Raw genomic sequence first — 15,864 nt, 5'->3', positions numbered from 1 at the left:
CAAAAGTAGTATGGGTGTTTTTTTCAAAATTAAATTTTAGAGCAAATATTTCACATTACATTGGTTACATTTTATTTATATATACATCGTTGTTATTTGTTAAGACAAGCTTAGACAGAGAGCTGAATACACCGGAAAACCTTACAGTTATCACATATTGATGGTTACAGGGGAGTTACAAACATTTATTAATATGGAAGAAACAACATTAAGTTTTTGTTTACTCTTTATTGAATGCTCATGTTACAACAAAGTATTGTGCTCATCCTCCTACTGACGCAGTATATCCAAGCCTTCTCAGCAGGATAATTGAAATGTTGAGATGAATTCAAAGTCATCATTTACATCATTCTTACCATGACTGACACCATCCTTGCCCAGTATAACCAGGCTCTTATAACTTCACTCCTCCATGTCCCTAACCTTGTAATATTGAGCATCTCATTATGCTTTTAAAGAATATTAACAGTATTTAAAAAATCTTAAATTTATCTGTAAGTTTAAATATGGACTGAAATATGAAAAGGGCTGTTTGAGAAACTACGGTCTGTGGATAAGGTTGCTGCATTCTTATAAAGAAACTTACCATACCTGATAGTAAATGGTGTTTAAATTTCTGCTTGGTTCAAGCAATGGAACAGGCTGGTTGCAGGCAGGCTGGCATGAGTGGGTGCATCCAAAGTGAGAGTTGGCCAGCAACAAGTAGCTGATTGGTTTGTGGAGTGATGACCAATTGTTGAATATAGAACATAACATATAGGAGCAGAAGTAAGCTGTTCTGCTTATTAAGCCTGCTGTGCCATTCAGTATGATCATTAAAGATCATCAAACCCAGTAACCTGTTCCTTTTTCTTCCAAATAGCTTTGATCTCTTTAGCCCCAAAATCTATATCTTGAAAACATATTTTGGCCTCAGTCACTTTCTGTGACAAAGAATTCCACAGACCCACCCTCTCTGGGTGTCTCTCCATTTCTGTTCTAAAAGGCCGGCCTACTCCATATCACTGTGACCCCTGGTTCTGGACTCCACATTTGACAGTGGCAGCGTCACAGTAACATCATTCACACATGCTCAGACACAGCATGTCAACTGCTCATGGAAGTCTTTCATCTGACATGCCCAACAATATCAAATTTTGCACAAATCCTTCAGTGAGCTAAGTTAGCATTAGTGCAAAAGAGTGGGTGTAAGTGTAGCTCTACCACATTTCAAGCAGCTGGTTACAAGACTCTGAATTTCAGGACTTGTTCTTTCAGAAGTTGAGGAAATATTTAATGCATCTTAACAGTAAAACAGATTAGATTCATAAAATAACACTGACCTTTGTTGGGAAAATATGTAATTGATTTCCAGCAACATCTAATACTTTCAAGTTTCTTAGTACACACAGTTCCTAGAAAGTAGATAAGAGATTAAAAATATTTTACCTGGGCCATGCATGATATATCACTACTATTACATTCTTTCCCTCTTTATAAAGAAACGTCTTTTCAAGTACAATTAGCAAAACTTAAAAATCAATTTGATAGGAAGTACTAGAGAAAATTCAACTTTAATTAAATCCTTGGTTTCAGGGCTCTAGAAATTAATGCCAAATAATTGTCTACATATTTGAAAAGCAATTTTATTGAGCTGCCTTAGCTCATCTCTCTGTGTATGAGGAGAGAAAACAGATGGTACTTAATGACAAGCTTTGCTTCTAGTTATGTTAGATTTGTAAATGATTTCCAGCCAAGCGAACTAAAATCATTTCTCAAGGGTGGTACTAAGCAAAAGGAGGACAAGGAAGTGTAATAAACAAACCTAGACCTCACATCAGCTACAATGAAGGAAACTTGAACAGCCTAGGTAAGAGGACAGCAAACATGGACGAGGAAACCTTCTCCAGATTACCACAAACCATCCTCCCTCAGCTGATCCTCCTCCATATTGAAAAACACCTGAAACACTGATGAAGGGTGCAAAATGTACTCTAGATGGGGAATTTCAATGTACCACAAAGAGTGGCTTGGCAGCAGTAATACTGATCAACTGGTCAGGTCATAAAGGACATAGCTGCTAGATTGAGTCTGCGGCAGGTGGTGATGAAATGAACAAGAAGGAAAAACATACTTGATCCTAACCTTAACAATCTACAGATATAGTTATCCAAGACACTATCATTAAGAAAAACCACCGCACAGTTTTTGTGGAGACGAAGTCCTGCCTTCGTATTGAGAATAACCTCCATTATGTTGTGTAACATTATCGCCGTGCTAAATGGGATAGACTTCAAACAGATCTAGAAACTCAAAACTGCGCATCGATGAGACACTATAGGCCATCAACAGCAGCAGAATTGTACTCCAGCACAATGTGCAATCTCATGGCCTGGCATTTCACCTATTCGACCATCACCATCAAGCCAGGAGATCAACCCTGATTCAATGGAGAGTGTACGTGGACATGTCAGGAGCAGCACCACGCATACTGGAAAATGAGGTTTCAACCTGGTAAAGCTAACAAATAGGACCATTTGCATGCCAAACAGCATTGGGACCAAGTGATAGATGGAGCTAGGTGATCTCACAATCAACGAATTAGATCTGAGCTCTGCAGTTCTGCCATATCCAGTTGAAACTGGTGGTGGACAATTAAACAACTCACTGGATGAGGAGGCTCCACAAATATCCCCAAATGAATGATGGACGAGCCCAGTACAGCAGTGCAAAAGTTGAAGCTGAAACATTCACAACAATCTTCAGCCAGAAGTGCCGAATAGATGATGCATCATGTCCTCTTCCACTGGTCCCCAACACTATAGGTACAGGTCATTATGTTATAACACGCATTTCATCAACATGAATTCGCTGTAACACGATTGAAGAATTAGACTCGCTGTTTCTACAGCGTGAACTTTTAAAATGTCTGTTGGCTATCACACAATTACATAGCAACACTTTATGTGCTGTTTCTAAAGCATGATATTTCTATAATGCAGGGTTTCACAAGAATGCAACCATCACATTATAGAAGAACTGGCTGTACCAGTCTTCAGCCAGTTTGATTCACTCCATATGATATCAACAAACAGTTGTAGACTTTGGATACTGCAAAGGCTATGGGCCCTAATAGTATTCTAGCATTAGTACTGAAGCCTTGTGCTCCAGAACTTGCTGCTCTCCTAGCCAAGCTGTTCCAGTACAGTTACAACACTGGTATCTACCCGACAATGTGGAAAATTGCTCAGGTTATGTCCTATTCATAAAAAGCAGGACAAATCCAACCTAGCTAATTACTGCCCTAGCTACTCTCAATCATCAGTAAAGTGACGGATGGTGTCATCATGTGTAGCAATAACCCAGTTTGGGTTCTGTGAGGGCCATACAGCACCTGACCTCATTAGAACTTGGGTTCAAACATGAACAAAAGAGTTGAATTCTAGAGGTCAGGTGATTGTGACAGCCCTTGACATCAGGTCACGTTTGACCAAGTGTGGTATCAAGGAGCCCAAGCAAAACTGGAACCAATGGGTATTAGGGGCCAAACTCTTCATTGGTTGGAGTCAACTTGGCATATATGAAGATGGTCGTGGTTGTTAGAGGTCAGTCATCTCAGGTCCAGGACATTTCTGAAGGAGTTCCACGGTAGCATCCTAGGCCCAAACATCTTCAACTGCTTCATCAATGTCCTTCCTACCATCATCAAGTCAGTAGTTGGGATATAACTCATCTGGACCTGGAAATTTGTCCACTTTTAAGACTGCTAATATCTCCAATACCTTCTTACCCCTATGCCAATCTGTTGACAGGCTCACAATCTGTCTGCCCTACAGCCTCCTCGCCTGAGTGAAGACAGAAGTGATATCTTCTAACTCCACACACAGATTTCTGAGTAGACTCTACTCTTTCCCTCATTATCCTCTTCCCTTTAATATACTCAGAGAATATGTTGGGATTCTCCCTAAATTTACTCATCATTGCTTTTTTCTTACCCACTCTTTGTTCTCCTAATTGCTGTCTTAAGTTCCTCCCTGCACTTTCTATACTCCACTAAGGCCTCCATTGATTTCCTCACTTTGCACCTTCTAAAAGCCTGTCTGCTATCAATAATCATTTCAAACTTCTCATTTGTCTCTGAATTTCTTGGAAATAGTCCACCTCAAAGCTTGCAGTTCAACTTTCTTACAGATGTAATTCTCCATATTCTCCTCAATCAGCTTGAGAATCTGAATGGCACAGTTGATAGCCACTCTTTTCCGCCCTTGAACCTGTGACAGCGTCACTTTTAGATGAAGCAAACTGGCATCTGTTTCTAGTGTGAAAGGGATTTGGAAATCCTGGTAGCCAAATACAGGTGATGAGACAAGTTTCTGCTTCAGGGTGCAAAAGGAATCTTCACATGCTAGAGTCCAAATCCTGCAATGATCTGTGATGTAATACAGCTCATACATCCTTTCCCAACTACAACTGCAACATTCTCCAATTTCCTCTGTAAATTGCAAAATAAGGCAGCCAGACTTACATAAATCTCTTTTAATAAGCAGCTATTCCAGGGAACCCACATAGTTCCCTCTCTACCTTAGGTCAGAATCACTCCTTTATCACTCAGATTTCCTCATCATCAGGAGTAATGTTTTCCCTTCATAATAAAGTGCCCCAGGTGCTCATCCAGAAAAATTGGCATCTCAATTGGTGGAGCTCCCACTGAACTGCTCAGATTCTTTGCTCAGTGCCTTCTATCACCATTTAGCACTCATTGCTGGAGGTCCCATTACACAGAGATACTGAAAGGCACAAAATAAATTTCAGTGGATAATTCAGGGATATACTGCTCCACAAAAAAAAAGTTCCTAATTGCCATTTCAGTATTTGCAGGTTAGTACCAGCTATACAAGACCTTAATTTTGAAAGATGGAATGATATCCTTTATTCTATACATAATGAAAGAAAAATGCTGCAACAAAACAGTTCAATATACCTTTTCCATTCTGATACAAATCATTATACAGCTCTTCAGGAAATTCTGATGAAAAATTAATTTAAAAAGCTGATAAAATTAAAAGCATTTTTATATTGTTTTTAAGATCTCAGAAATGAACAAATATCCTTTTCTTTTGTCCATGCCCATGATGTTTGTGGAATTTCACACTCAGAATACTCTCCCATGCATACCTGTTGCATACTATTAGTATTTAAATGAATCCAGGCAGCACACTTGTCATAAGATTTTTTAGATATTCATTCCTTTTTCACCTTTTCTTCATAAAATTTCATTTGACACTAAATCAAACTGACTTATTTCCTCTTAACATAGCTCATAATCCTTTTCAGTTAGCTACGTTTCCTATGTTTTCATTATCTATAAATTTTGATACTGCAACCTCTATAACCTGGGTCCAAATCATTTAAATATATTGAGAAAAACAATATTTAAAACCCTGACATTTTGTGATCCTACTGTTTACATCCTGCTTGTCTCACAAGCATCCATTACTCGCTTTTCTATTCTTTATTCAGCAGTCACACTTACTTTAATAACATATGCCCATCATATAATCATGTGTCTCCCATGTTTATCAAACCACTTAAACATCTATATACATATTACCTACTGCAATTTTTCATTAAATATATCTTATTTACTCAAAAACCTCTTACAATTTGTCTGTCATGACTCACCTTTTAAAAACAAAATTTCCTAAGCATTTATTATTTTTTACTTACATTGCTTATTAGATGACAAAAAATTTACAGATATTAGAAAATCAGCCAAATGGGCACAGCCAATATTCCTTGTGGAGTTCCACAATTGTACACAGTAAACCAGTAGTTTGTGAATCATAGTTTTCCACAATTGGGGTTTTAGATAAGTAGTTTCTCCAATCTTCTTATTCAGAAAATTTTATGGTTACAGTTTGCGATGTGGCTTCAAACTGCCAAACCTCCAATTACCCATATGTAGTTCCACGTTTCAGGAAACAAAAGCAAGCATTTTAACTGTTCTTTGCCACTATAAACATAGCAAAACATTTAACATCAAAGCCACCAGTTTTAAGTGAGTACTAATTCAATTTTTATTAAATAACTTTCTTGGATATACCCTAGTGCTTGGGATTAAATTTCAGAGAATTAATACTTACTCTGTAAATGTATTTCATGCACATTTCTTAATCTAGATTAAAATTTTAATCATTGGTAATAAAGATGTGAGACCTGAGTTTCCATAAGGACATCATCATCTTCTATCCTAGCTTTGGTAGAAGACCTGCAGAAGCCCCAGATAAATGCATAAATTGACATTTCACTAGAATTTCTGCCCGTTTCGTGCTGGATTTATGTAAAGGGACTTGAGAGGTTTAACAGTGTGTTAGAAGAAATGAAATTAGTTGCTCTTGTGGTAAGTAGTACATTTAGTAGGACTCAAGTGCCCATTCTAGCATTTGACAATATTGCAGCAGGTCAAGTAGAAATATCAATTAATCTGGCATCAGTGGGAAGGACAAACTTCATATTCAGCATAACAAAAGTCTGTGGTTTGACCTAGCAGTGAATTATTTTGCGTCCTTTAGCAGGAAACATAGGACATGGACTTCACAGAATGGGGATATTTCCATGTTTGGCAGGAGTATTTAAGTGACTTTCAGAAAATATTAAATCTTATGCATTACATATATATCAATATTGCTTTCATAATGCACAGTTGTAAAAATATCTACACATATTAATTTTTAACTCTCTACAAATTGCAGGTGATCATTGGAGCTTTCAAAATTCAACATATTTGGTCTTGTTGAATACAATTAGGACAAATGGAGAGGTCATTAATCAAAAGAGTCAGATAATGCTTTGGGGACCTGGGTGGAAACCCACCACAGCTGACAGTGAAATTTGAATTTAAGAAAAATCTGGAATTAAGAGTCTAATGATGTCAATTGTTAGAAAAATCCATCTAGGTTCACTAAATATCCTTTAGGGAAGAAAGGGTTTTTTAAAAAAAATTCATTCATAAGATGTGGGCATCGCTGGCTAGACAAGCATTCATTGCCTATCTTTAATTGCCCAGAGGGCAGTTAAGAGTCAACCACATTGCTGTGGGTCTGGAGTCACATGTAAGCCAGACCACGTAAGGACAAAAATACTTCAGATGCTGGAATCCAAAGCAGATAGGTCGAAGATGGAAGAACACAGCAAACCAGGCAGCATCAGGAGGTGTAGAAGTTGACGTTTCAGGTGTAACTCTTCTTCAGTCCTGAAGAAGGGTTAGACCAGGTAAGGACGGCAGTTTACTTCCTGAAAAAGACATTAGTAAACTACTTTGATTTCTGATAATCAACAATGATTTTGGGGTCACCATTAAATGCTTCACCATCCACCATGGTGGGATTCATAAGAACATAAGAACTAGGAGTAGGAGTAGGCCATCTGGCCCTTCAAGCCTGTTCCGCTATTCAATAAGATCATGGATGAACTTTTTGTGGACTCAGATCCATTTACCCACACTCTCACTGTATCCCTTAATTTCTTTATTGTTCAAAAAAGACTATCTTAGCTTTAAAAATATTTACTGAAATAGCATCAACTAATGCACTGTGCAAGAAATCCCATTGACTTACAACCCTCTGGGTGAAGAAGTTACTTCTCAATTCAGTCCTAAATCTGCTCCCTCTAATCTTGAGGCTATGCCCTCTTGTCCTACTTTCATCTGCCAGTGGAAAAATCCTCTCTACATCTATCTTACCTATTCCCTTCACAATTTTATGTTTCTATAAGATCTCCCCTCATTTTTCTGAATTCCAATGAATATAATCCCAGTCTACTCAGTCTCTCCTTAAAAGCCAACCCCCAACTTTAGAATCAACCTAGTGAACCTCCTGTGCACCTCCTCCAGTACCAGTACATCCTTTCTCAAGTAAGGAGACCAAAACTGCACACAGTACTCCAGGTGTGGCCTCAACAGTGCCCTGTACAGCTGCAACATAACATCCCTGCTTTCAAACTCAATCCCTTTAGCAATGAAGGACAAAATTAGATTATTAGGTTAGATTCATTAGATTACTTACAGTGTGGAAACAGGCCTTTCGGCCCAACAAGTCCACACCGACCTGCCGAAGCGCAACCCACCCATACCCCTACATTTACCCCTTACCTAACACTGTGGGCAATTTAGCATGGCCAATTCACCTGACCCGCACATCTTTGGACTGTGGGAGGAAACCGGAGCACCCGGAGGAAACCCACGCAGACACGGGGAGAACGTGCAAACTCCACACAGTCAGTCACCTGAGGCAGGAATTGAACCCGGGTCTCTGGCGCCGTGAGGCAGCAGTGCTAACCACTGTGCCACCGTGCCGCCCACTCACGGTGGCACGGTGGCCTTCCTAATTACTTGTTGTACCTGCAGACCAACCTTCTGTCATTCATGCACAAGGACACTCAGGTCTCTTTGCATAGCAGCATGCTGCAACTTTTTACTATTCAAAATCTAAAAAAAAGTTATAATCCTTTTAACTGTTACTCTGACCAAAATGGATGACTTCACATTTATTAACATTGTATTCCATCTCTCAGACCTTTGCCCACTCTCTCAAAGTATCCATGTTTCTCTGCAAAGTTTTGCAGTCCTCTGAACACTTTGCTCTGCCATTGGGGACAACATTTCATCCTCACTAACACTCAACACTGGAGCCCCCCCAAGGGGTGCGTACTCAGCCCCCTACTGTACTCACTGTATACCCATGACTGTGTTGCCAAATACCAAACTAATGCCATTTACAAAGTTCGCTAATGACACCACCATAGTCAGTCAAATCTCAGATGGTGACGAAACAGAATACATACAGGAGGTGGAAGACTTGGAAAAATGGTGCACTGAGAATAACCTAGCTCTCAATGCCGGCAAAACCAAGGAACTCATTATTAACTTTTGGCAGAATGTTACTCATGCCCCCCAACACATTAACAGCACAGAGGTGGAACAAGTGGAGGGTGTCAAGCTCCTGGGAGTGGTCATCAACAACAAGCTTTTTTGGACTCTTCATGTGGACGCACTGGTTGCAAAGGCCCAACAACATCTCCTCCTCAGGCAGCTGAAAATTTGGCATGACAGCAAATACCTTTGCCAATGTTTATAGGCGCGCCATCGAGAGCATTCTGTCTGGATGTATCACTACCTAGTATGGCAACTGTACCATTCAAGATCAGCGACGGTTATAGAGAGTGGTGAACTCAGTCCGGACGATCACAAAGGCCAACCTCTCATCTATAGAATCGATCTACCAGCCTGCTGTCAAGAAAAGGCTGTCAGCATTCCCAAAGATCCATCCCACCCTGGCAGTGCTTTTCTACAACTTCTACCATTGGAAGAAGGTACAGAAGCCTGAACACATGCACCAGCTGATTTTGAAACAGTTTCTACCCTACTGTTGTTAGAATACTGAATGGACTCACAAACTCTTAGCATTTGCCTGTGCCTGTGTTTTGGTCTTTGCTGCTGTTTACCTATTATTTACTTATCTATGCTATTTAACAATGTGATCTGCCTGTATTGCTCACAAGACAAAGCTTTTCACTGTGCCTCGGTACACATGACAATAAATTCAATTCAATTCAATTCATCTTAGTGTCATGTGCAAACTTTGACACATTACAAGCAGTCCCCAACTCCTAATCATCCATGCCAATTGTGAATAATTGCAGTCCCAACACCGATCTCTGAGGCACACCACGAGTCACTGACTGCCAACCAGAATAACACTCATTTATCCCCACTCTTTGCTTCCTGTTAGTCAACCAATCATCTATCCATGCTAATACTTTACTCATAATGCCATGCATCCTTATCTGATGCCGCAGCCTCTTGTGCAGCACCTTGTTGAAGTCCTATTGGAAATCTAGGTACACCAAATCCAATGGGTCCCTGTTGTCTACCTTGCACCTAATTTCTTCATAGAATTCCAAAAAAATTTATTAAGCACGACCCGCCCTTCAAGAACCCAGGCTGCATCCGCCCAACGGGGCAATTTTTATCAAGATGCCTTGCAATTTCTTCCTTGATAATAGATCCCACTACAAAGGTTAAGCTAACCGCTCTATAATTCACATCTTTTGTCTACCTCACTTTTTAAACAGTGGCATCACATTTACTGTTTTCCAATTTGTTGGGACTGCTCCAGAGTCCAGCGAATTTTGGAAAATTAATATCAGTGCACCTGCTATTTCTCCCACCATCTCTTTTAGTACCCTGAGATGCATTCCATCATTGCTTGACTATCGTTAGCTGCATTAGCTTGCCTAACCCTACCTCTTCCGTAATAATGATTGCTTCCAGGTCCTCATCTATCTTTGTCTCTTTGTCAACTACTGAATCACTTCAAACCCTGGTCCTCAGAACATTATCTGGTACTCTGGATTAACAGTCCAGCAATAATACCACTAGGCCTCCCCTCATGAAATCAGCCTTCCTTACCTGGTCCAGTCTACATGTGACTTCAGATGCATAGCAATGTGGTTGTTTGACTCTTAACTATCTCTGAAACTACCCATGCAAGCCATTCAGTTGTATCAATTGCTACAAAGTCTGCAAAAAGAAACCAAAGCAGATGGTTGCTGTGTCACCATAGTCTTATCAGACCATAGGGGCTGTTCTCTTATTAGAGAGAGAAGCGACTGGTGGTGATTTAACCTGAGGCCTTCAAAGACACTGGAAAGGACAACAGCAAAAGAACAGCCCTCTCAATTTTCAATGTCCTCCTTACTAACATTTGGGGGCTTATTCCAAAATTGGGAGACTCACAGACTAGCAACAGCATGACATATTCGTGGAATCAAACCTTACCATGTCCCAGACACCACCATCACCATCCCTGGATATTTCCTTTCCCATCAGCAGGATAGGTTGCAAAGCAGTGGCACTACAATGGTGGATAGTTGAGACACAGTTGCCTGGAAGTCCTCAACATTCACTCCAGACACTAGGAAGTCTCATGGCATCAGATCAAACATGGAGAAGGAAACATTCTGCTGGTTACCACATACTACACTCCCTCGGCTAATTAATCAATACTCATGCATGTTGAAGAACACTTGGAGGAAGCACTGAGGGTAGCAAGGGCATAGAATGTGCTATGGATTTCAATATCTATCACAGAGTGTTATGACAGCAGCACTAATGATCAAACTGGTCAGGTCCTAAAGATCATGGCTGCTGGACTGGGTATGTAGCAGGTAACCAACAAAAGGGATAAACTTACTAGACTTCATCCTCACCAGTGTGCCTGCTAATGCATCTGCCCGTGACAGCACTTTAAAAGTGATCATCACAACTCAGTGGTTAGCACTGCTACCTCACAGCACTAGGGTCCCAGGTTCAATTCCAGCCTCGGGCAACTGTCTGTGTGGAGTTTGCACATTCTCCTCGTGTCTGCGTGGGTTTCCTCCACAGTCCAAAGATATACAGGTCAGGTGAATTGGCCATGCTAAATTGCCCATGGTGTTAGCTGCATTAGTCAGAGGGAAACGGGTCTGGGTGGGTTGCTCTTCAGAGGCTCAGTGTGGACTTGGTGGGCCAAAGGGCCTGTTTCCACACTGTAGGGAATCTAATCTGGTAAATAACATCCTTTTGGAGATGAAGTCCAGTCTCACACTGATAATACCTTACATCATGCTGTGTGGCACGATCTGTTTGGCATGTGGTCATGCTGAATGGGATCGACTTTGAACAGATGTAGCAATTTGAGAGTAGGTATCCATGGGGTGTTGTGGACTGTGAGTGGCAGAATCATGTTCCAACACAAGGTTCTGGCATATCCCCCACTCAACCATTACAATCAAGCCAGGGATCATTCCCTGGTCCAACAAAGAATGTCGGAGTTATGCCAGGAGCAGCATCAGACATACCTAAAAGGGAGTAGTCAATCTGGTTAAGCTACAAAACAGGAATATTTGCACCAGTGCAAAAGCTGAGGCTGAAGTGCTAAGTGGATGTTGTCCAAAATTATGCATGGGGAAAGATCTTACGATTGAATCTTATTGCACAACATGAACAATACTCTGGTGTATTGGTCATGTGTTGTATCATCCATTTTGCTAAGTACATCTGAAAGCGTGACAAATTCAAGCCACTTCATGCTCAGAACAAAGATTCCATTGTACATGGAATGTCCCCATCTTCTAATCAGAGCCTCTGTCTATTAACAGACCGATAAATAAATAGTTTGATCTGGGAGCCAAAATAACTTGTGACAAGAATAAAGCCATGTTGTTTCGACAGAGAGCCAACTAATCCTTTGTCACTTTATCAATAGGTTAGATTATCAGAAAGTGCTGAGGACTCAAAATATTAACTCTGTTTCTTTCTCCACAGATGCTGTCAGACCTGCTGAATCTCCAACACATTCTGCTCTTGTTGCAGATCTCTAGCACCCATAGTGTTTTGCTTTTATCAGAATATTATTTAAATAGAGAGAGACTTCAGAAGGCTATGGAACAGGATCTGTGTACCCTTAGACACCAATCAGAAAACATAAGCAGATACAATGGGTAATTTGTGGGCGGCACGGTGGCACAGTGGTTAGCACTGCTGCCTCACAGCGCCAGAGACCCGGGTTCAATTCCCGCCTCAGGTGACTGACTGTGTGGAGTTTGCACGTTCTCCCCGTGGGTCTGCGTGGGTTTCCTCCGGGTGCTCCGGTTTCCTCCCACCATCCAAAGATGTGCAGGGTCAGGTGAATTGGCCATACTAAATTGCCTGTAGTGTTAGGTAAGGGGTAAATGTAGGGGTATGGGTGGGTTTCGCTTCGGCGGATCGGTGTGGACTTGTTGGGCCGAAGGGCCTGTTTCCACACTGTAATCTAATCTAAAAAAAAATCTAGTGTCAAAAAGTGCGGCACTAGAAAAGCACAGCCAGTCAGGCAGCATCCAAGGAGCAGGAGAGTTGACGTTTCGAACAATGGGTAATGAGGAAGGTATGGAATGTTGGTCTTTATCATAAAGAAGATGAAACATAAAAGAAGGGAAGTAATTGCAACTTATTGGTGAGACCACGCCACTGTGTATAGTTTCAAACTCCTTAATTAAGGAAGGATGTACTTGCTTTGAAGGCAGTTCACGGAAGGGTCACCAGGTTGCTTCCTGAGATGAAGGGGTTGTCTTATGAGGAAAGATTTAACAGGTTGGGCCTCTACTCATTGGAGTTTAGAAGAATGAATGTTGATCTTTGGAAACAGATAAAATTCTATGGAGTTTGACATGTTGAATATTGTGAGAATATTCATGGGCAATCAAGTAGAGGGAACAGTGGGCCTCCCATTTAAGATAGAGATCTTTCTTCTCTCAGAGGGTTGTTCAGTTTTGGAATGATGTAATGCAGACAGCAGCAAAGATGAGTCACTGAAAATGCCCATGACTGAGTTAGACAGGCTTTGATCTTGAAGAGTTTCTGGGGGTTGGGGAAGATGACAAGCAGAAAAAGGGAGTTGTAGCCATAAACAGATCAGCCATGATCTATTTGCATAGTGGAACCATCTTAAGATGCCAAATGACTTACTCCTATTGATATTTTGTATGTTCTTATGAAGAGGGTCAAAATTATTTGGTAGGGTACCTCATTGCTTGCAAATATTACTAAAGTGTAGCTTGAATGGTGGGAAAAATAGCCCCTGCATCCCCTTTATGCACAGTCATATTCATAGCACCACTATATAGAGCCTGCTAGCTGCAGTTGTTTGGGAAATATCTGACATCTACCTTGATACTGTTAATACTGTTAATACCTATCCTCTATGGGATATTCCCTGGAACCCTACCAAAACAAACATTAGCTCTCTTGGAGGACCATCAACTTGGTGCAAGAAAATTATTTGTTGTTCACAATAGTGATGCAGACTACCACTGTCCAAGAAAGACCAGAACCTAAGTACATTCCCTTGAGCTATACACATCAAAGAATATGTGACATGAAATCGAAGTACATATTGTAAGTAAAATCTGTAATTGCAAGTGCAATCTGCTGTCATAGGGCCATCACCTATATGTCTGAGGACCATCACCGATATGAACTTTTGAAAGATATTCAGTTAACAAGTTATCTCTGTATTCCACATTCCATTAAAGACAATGGACAACTGCAAAGACTGGAGGTGTAATTATCAGAGACTGTTGCCAACTGACACTTCCATAAGCACTGACGAGTATTACTGATGTAGGTGGAGGATGATGAGGGTTCACAGATGTTGTTTCCCTCCAAAAATGATTTAATATTTTAAAAATCCAAAGTGTACACTTCTGTCAGGGTTCCTGATGAAGGGCGTATGCCCAAAACGTAAATTCTCCTGCTTCTCAGATGCTGCCTGAACGGCTGTGCTTTTCCAGCACCGCATTTTTTAAAGGTTGTAAGGTTCCTGGCCTCCACTACCTTCCCAGGTAGTGCAATTCAGATTTGCACTACCCTCTGAGAGAAAAATCTTTTCCTTAAATCCCTCTGAATCTCCTGACCCTTATTCTAAAATTATGCCACATTTATGGCTGAACCCTTAACCAAGGGAAACAGCTGCTCCCTACTCACCCTGTCCATACCCCTTATAATCTTATACACCTTAATCATGTCCCCCCTCAGTCTTCTCTGCTCTAAAGAAAACAATCCAAGCCTATCTAGTCAAACCTTATAGCTTATTTGCTCCAACCAAAGCAACCTACTGGTAAACCTTCCTCTGTATCCCCTCTAGTACTATTGCATTCTTCCTGTAGTGAGGTGGCCAGAACTGCACACTGTACTCCAGTACTTTCCAACGCTCTATACAACTCCGACATTACCTCCTTGCTCTTACATTCCATGCCACAACCGATGAAAGCAAGTGCCCTATATGCCTTCTTAATTATCACGTTCATGCCTCTGTGACTTCAGGGATCTGTGAATAATTACTCCAAGATCTCAGCAGGGTAACTTTCCATCTGCCATCAAGATGATATTGACGCCATCACTAATTTGTGCTCAAGTTGGTGCTTAACTGATTCTAACGGACTTTCCATTACTATCTGTAGATAAAAGTTAAAAATCACACAACACCAGGTTATAGTCCATTAGGTTTATTTGGAAGTACTAGCTTTCAGAGTCATGCAGATGTCAATACTTGGAATATCATTTAAACAAAGCACATACTGATGATTTCAAAATAATTACGCATCATTTGAAAAAATAGTGATAGTTAAGTCTACAGTGAATGGATCAGAATTAGCACAATGTGCCTTGGGGAAAAAAAAGAGCTGGGAGTAATCACATCAATGCAGGCCAATCCATGTAACATTTTATAAATTCCTAGAACTGGTCTGACTCAAGATTGAGATACAGACAGACTCTAATCTCACACCTTTAATGCATTGTCTGAGCTGGGATGTCACTTTTTTTTTAATAGACTTTATGTTATCTTGAGACTGTGAGTTGAAGGAAGTTCTGGGAGTTACATATTAATGAACCAAAACCTGCAATGCATTCTAAAAGATGAAAGACTTAGCTTTCTAGGTTTGTTCAATATATCATACCAGTTGTATGACACTGTGATCTTTTGCTATAAATTTTGTGTCTTATGATCCTGCTCTACAGCCACCTGATGAAGGAGCAAAGCTCCAAAAGCTAGTAATTCCAAATAAATCTATTGGACTATAACCTGGTGCTGTGTTTTTTAACTTTGTCCATTCCAGTCCAACACCGGCACCTCCACATCATAATGTCAAAGCCAGTCTGCCCTGTCTCCAGCAAAAACACTCTTGGAGATGGGAATGTATCAGAAATTTGGAATTCCCATCTACAAGAGGAGACAGAGGTACAACTTAATTAGGGGCGGTGGTGGTGTCCCTGAGCTTTGTTAGTTTCTAAACTGTACCTACATT

General features: G+C 40.6%; 1 protein-coding gene across 3 annotated transcripts in view; it reads right to left on the bottom strand.

The window, feature by feature from the left end:
- lrrc69 (leucine rich repeat containing 69) overlaps window positions 1–15,864 on the bottom strand; it is an 81,125-nt gene that overhangs the window by 37,147 nt on the left and 28,114 nt on the right. For all 3 annotated transcript variants that reach the window (XM_043688095.2, XM_043688096.2, XM_043688098.2), the window contains exon 5: window positions 1,323–1,394. In XM_043688095.2, the coding sequence (XP_043544030.2) occupies window positions 1,323–1,394 (72 nt within the window). The remainder of the gene's footprint in view (window positions 1–1,322; window positions 1,395–15,864) is intronic.

This window comes from Chiloscyllium plagiosum, unplaced genomic scaffold (assembly GCF_037043375.1).
Source record: "Chiloscyllium plagiosum isolate Xiang-an unplaced genomic scaffold, Cpla_swu_hap1 HiC_scaffold_4, whole genome shotgun sequence".
NCBI classification, from domain to species: domain Eukaryota; kingdom Metazoa; phylum Chordata; class Chondrichthyes; order Orectolobiformes; family Hemiscylliidae; genus Chiloscyllium; species Chiloscyllium plagiosum.
This window is presented reverse-complemented; position numbering and strand designations above follow the sequence as displayed.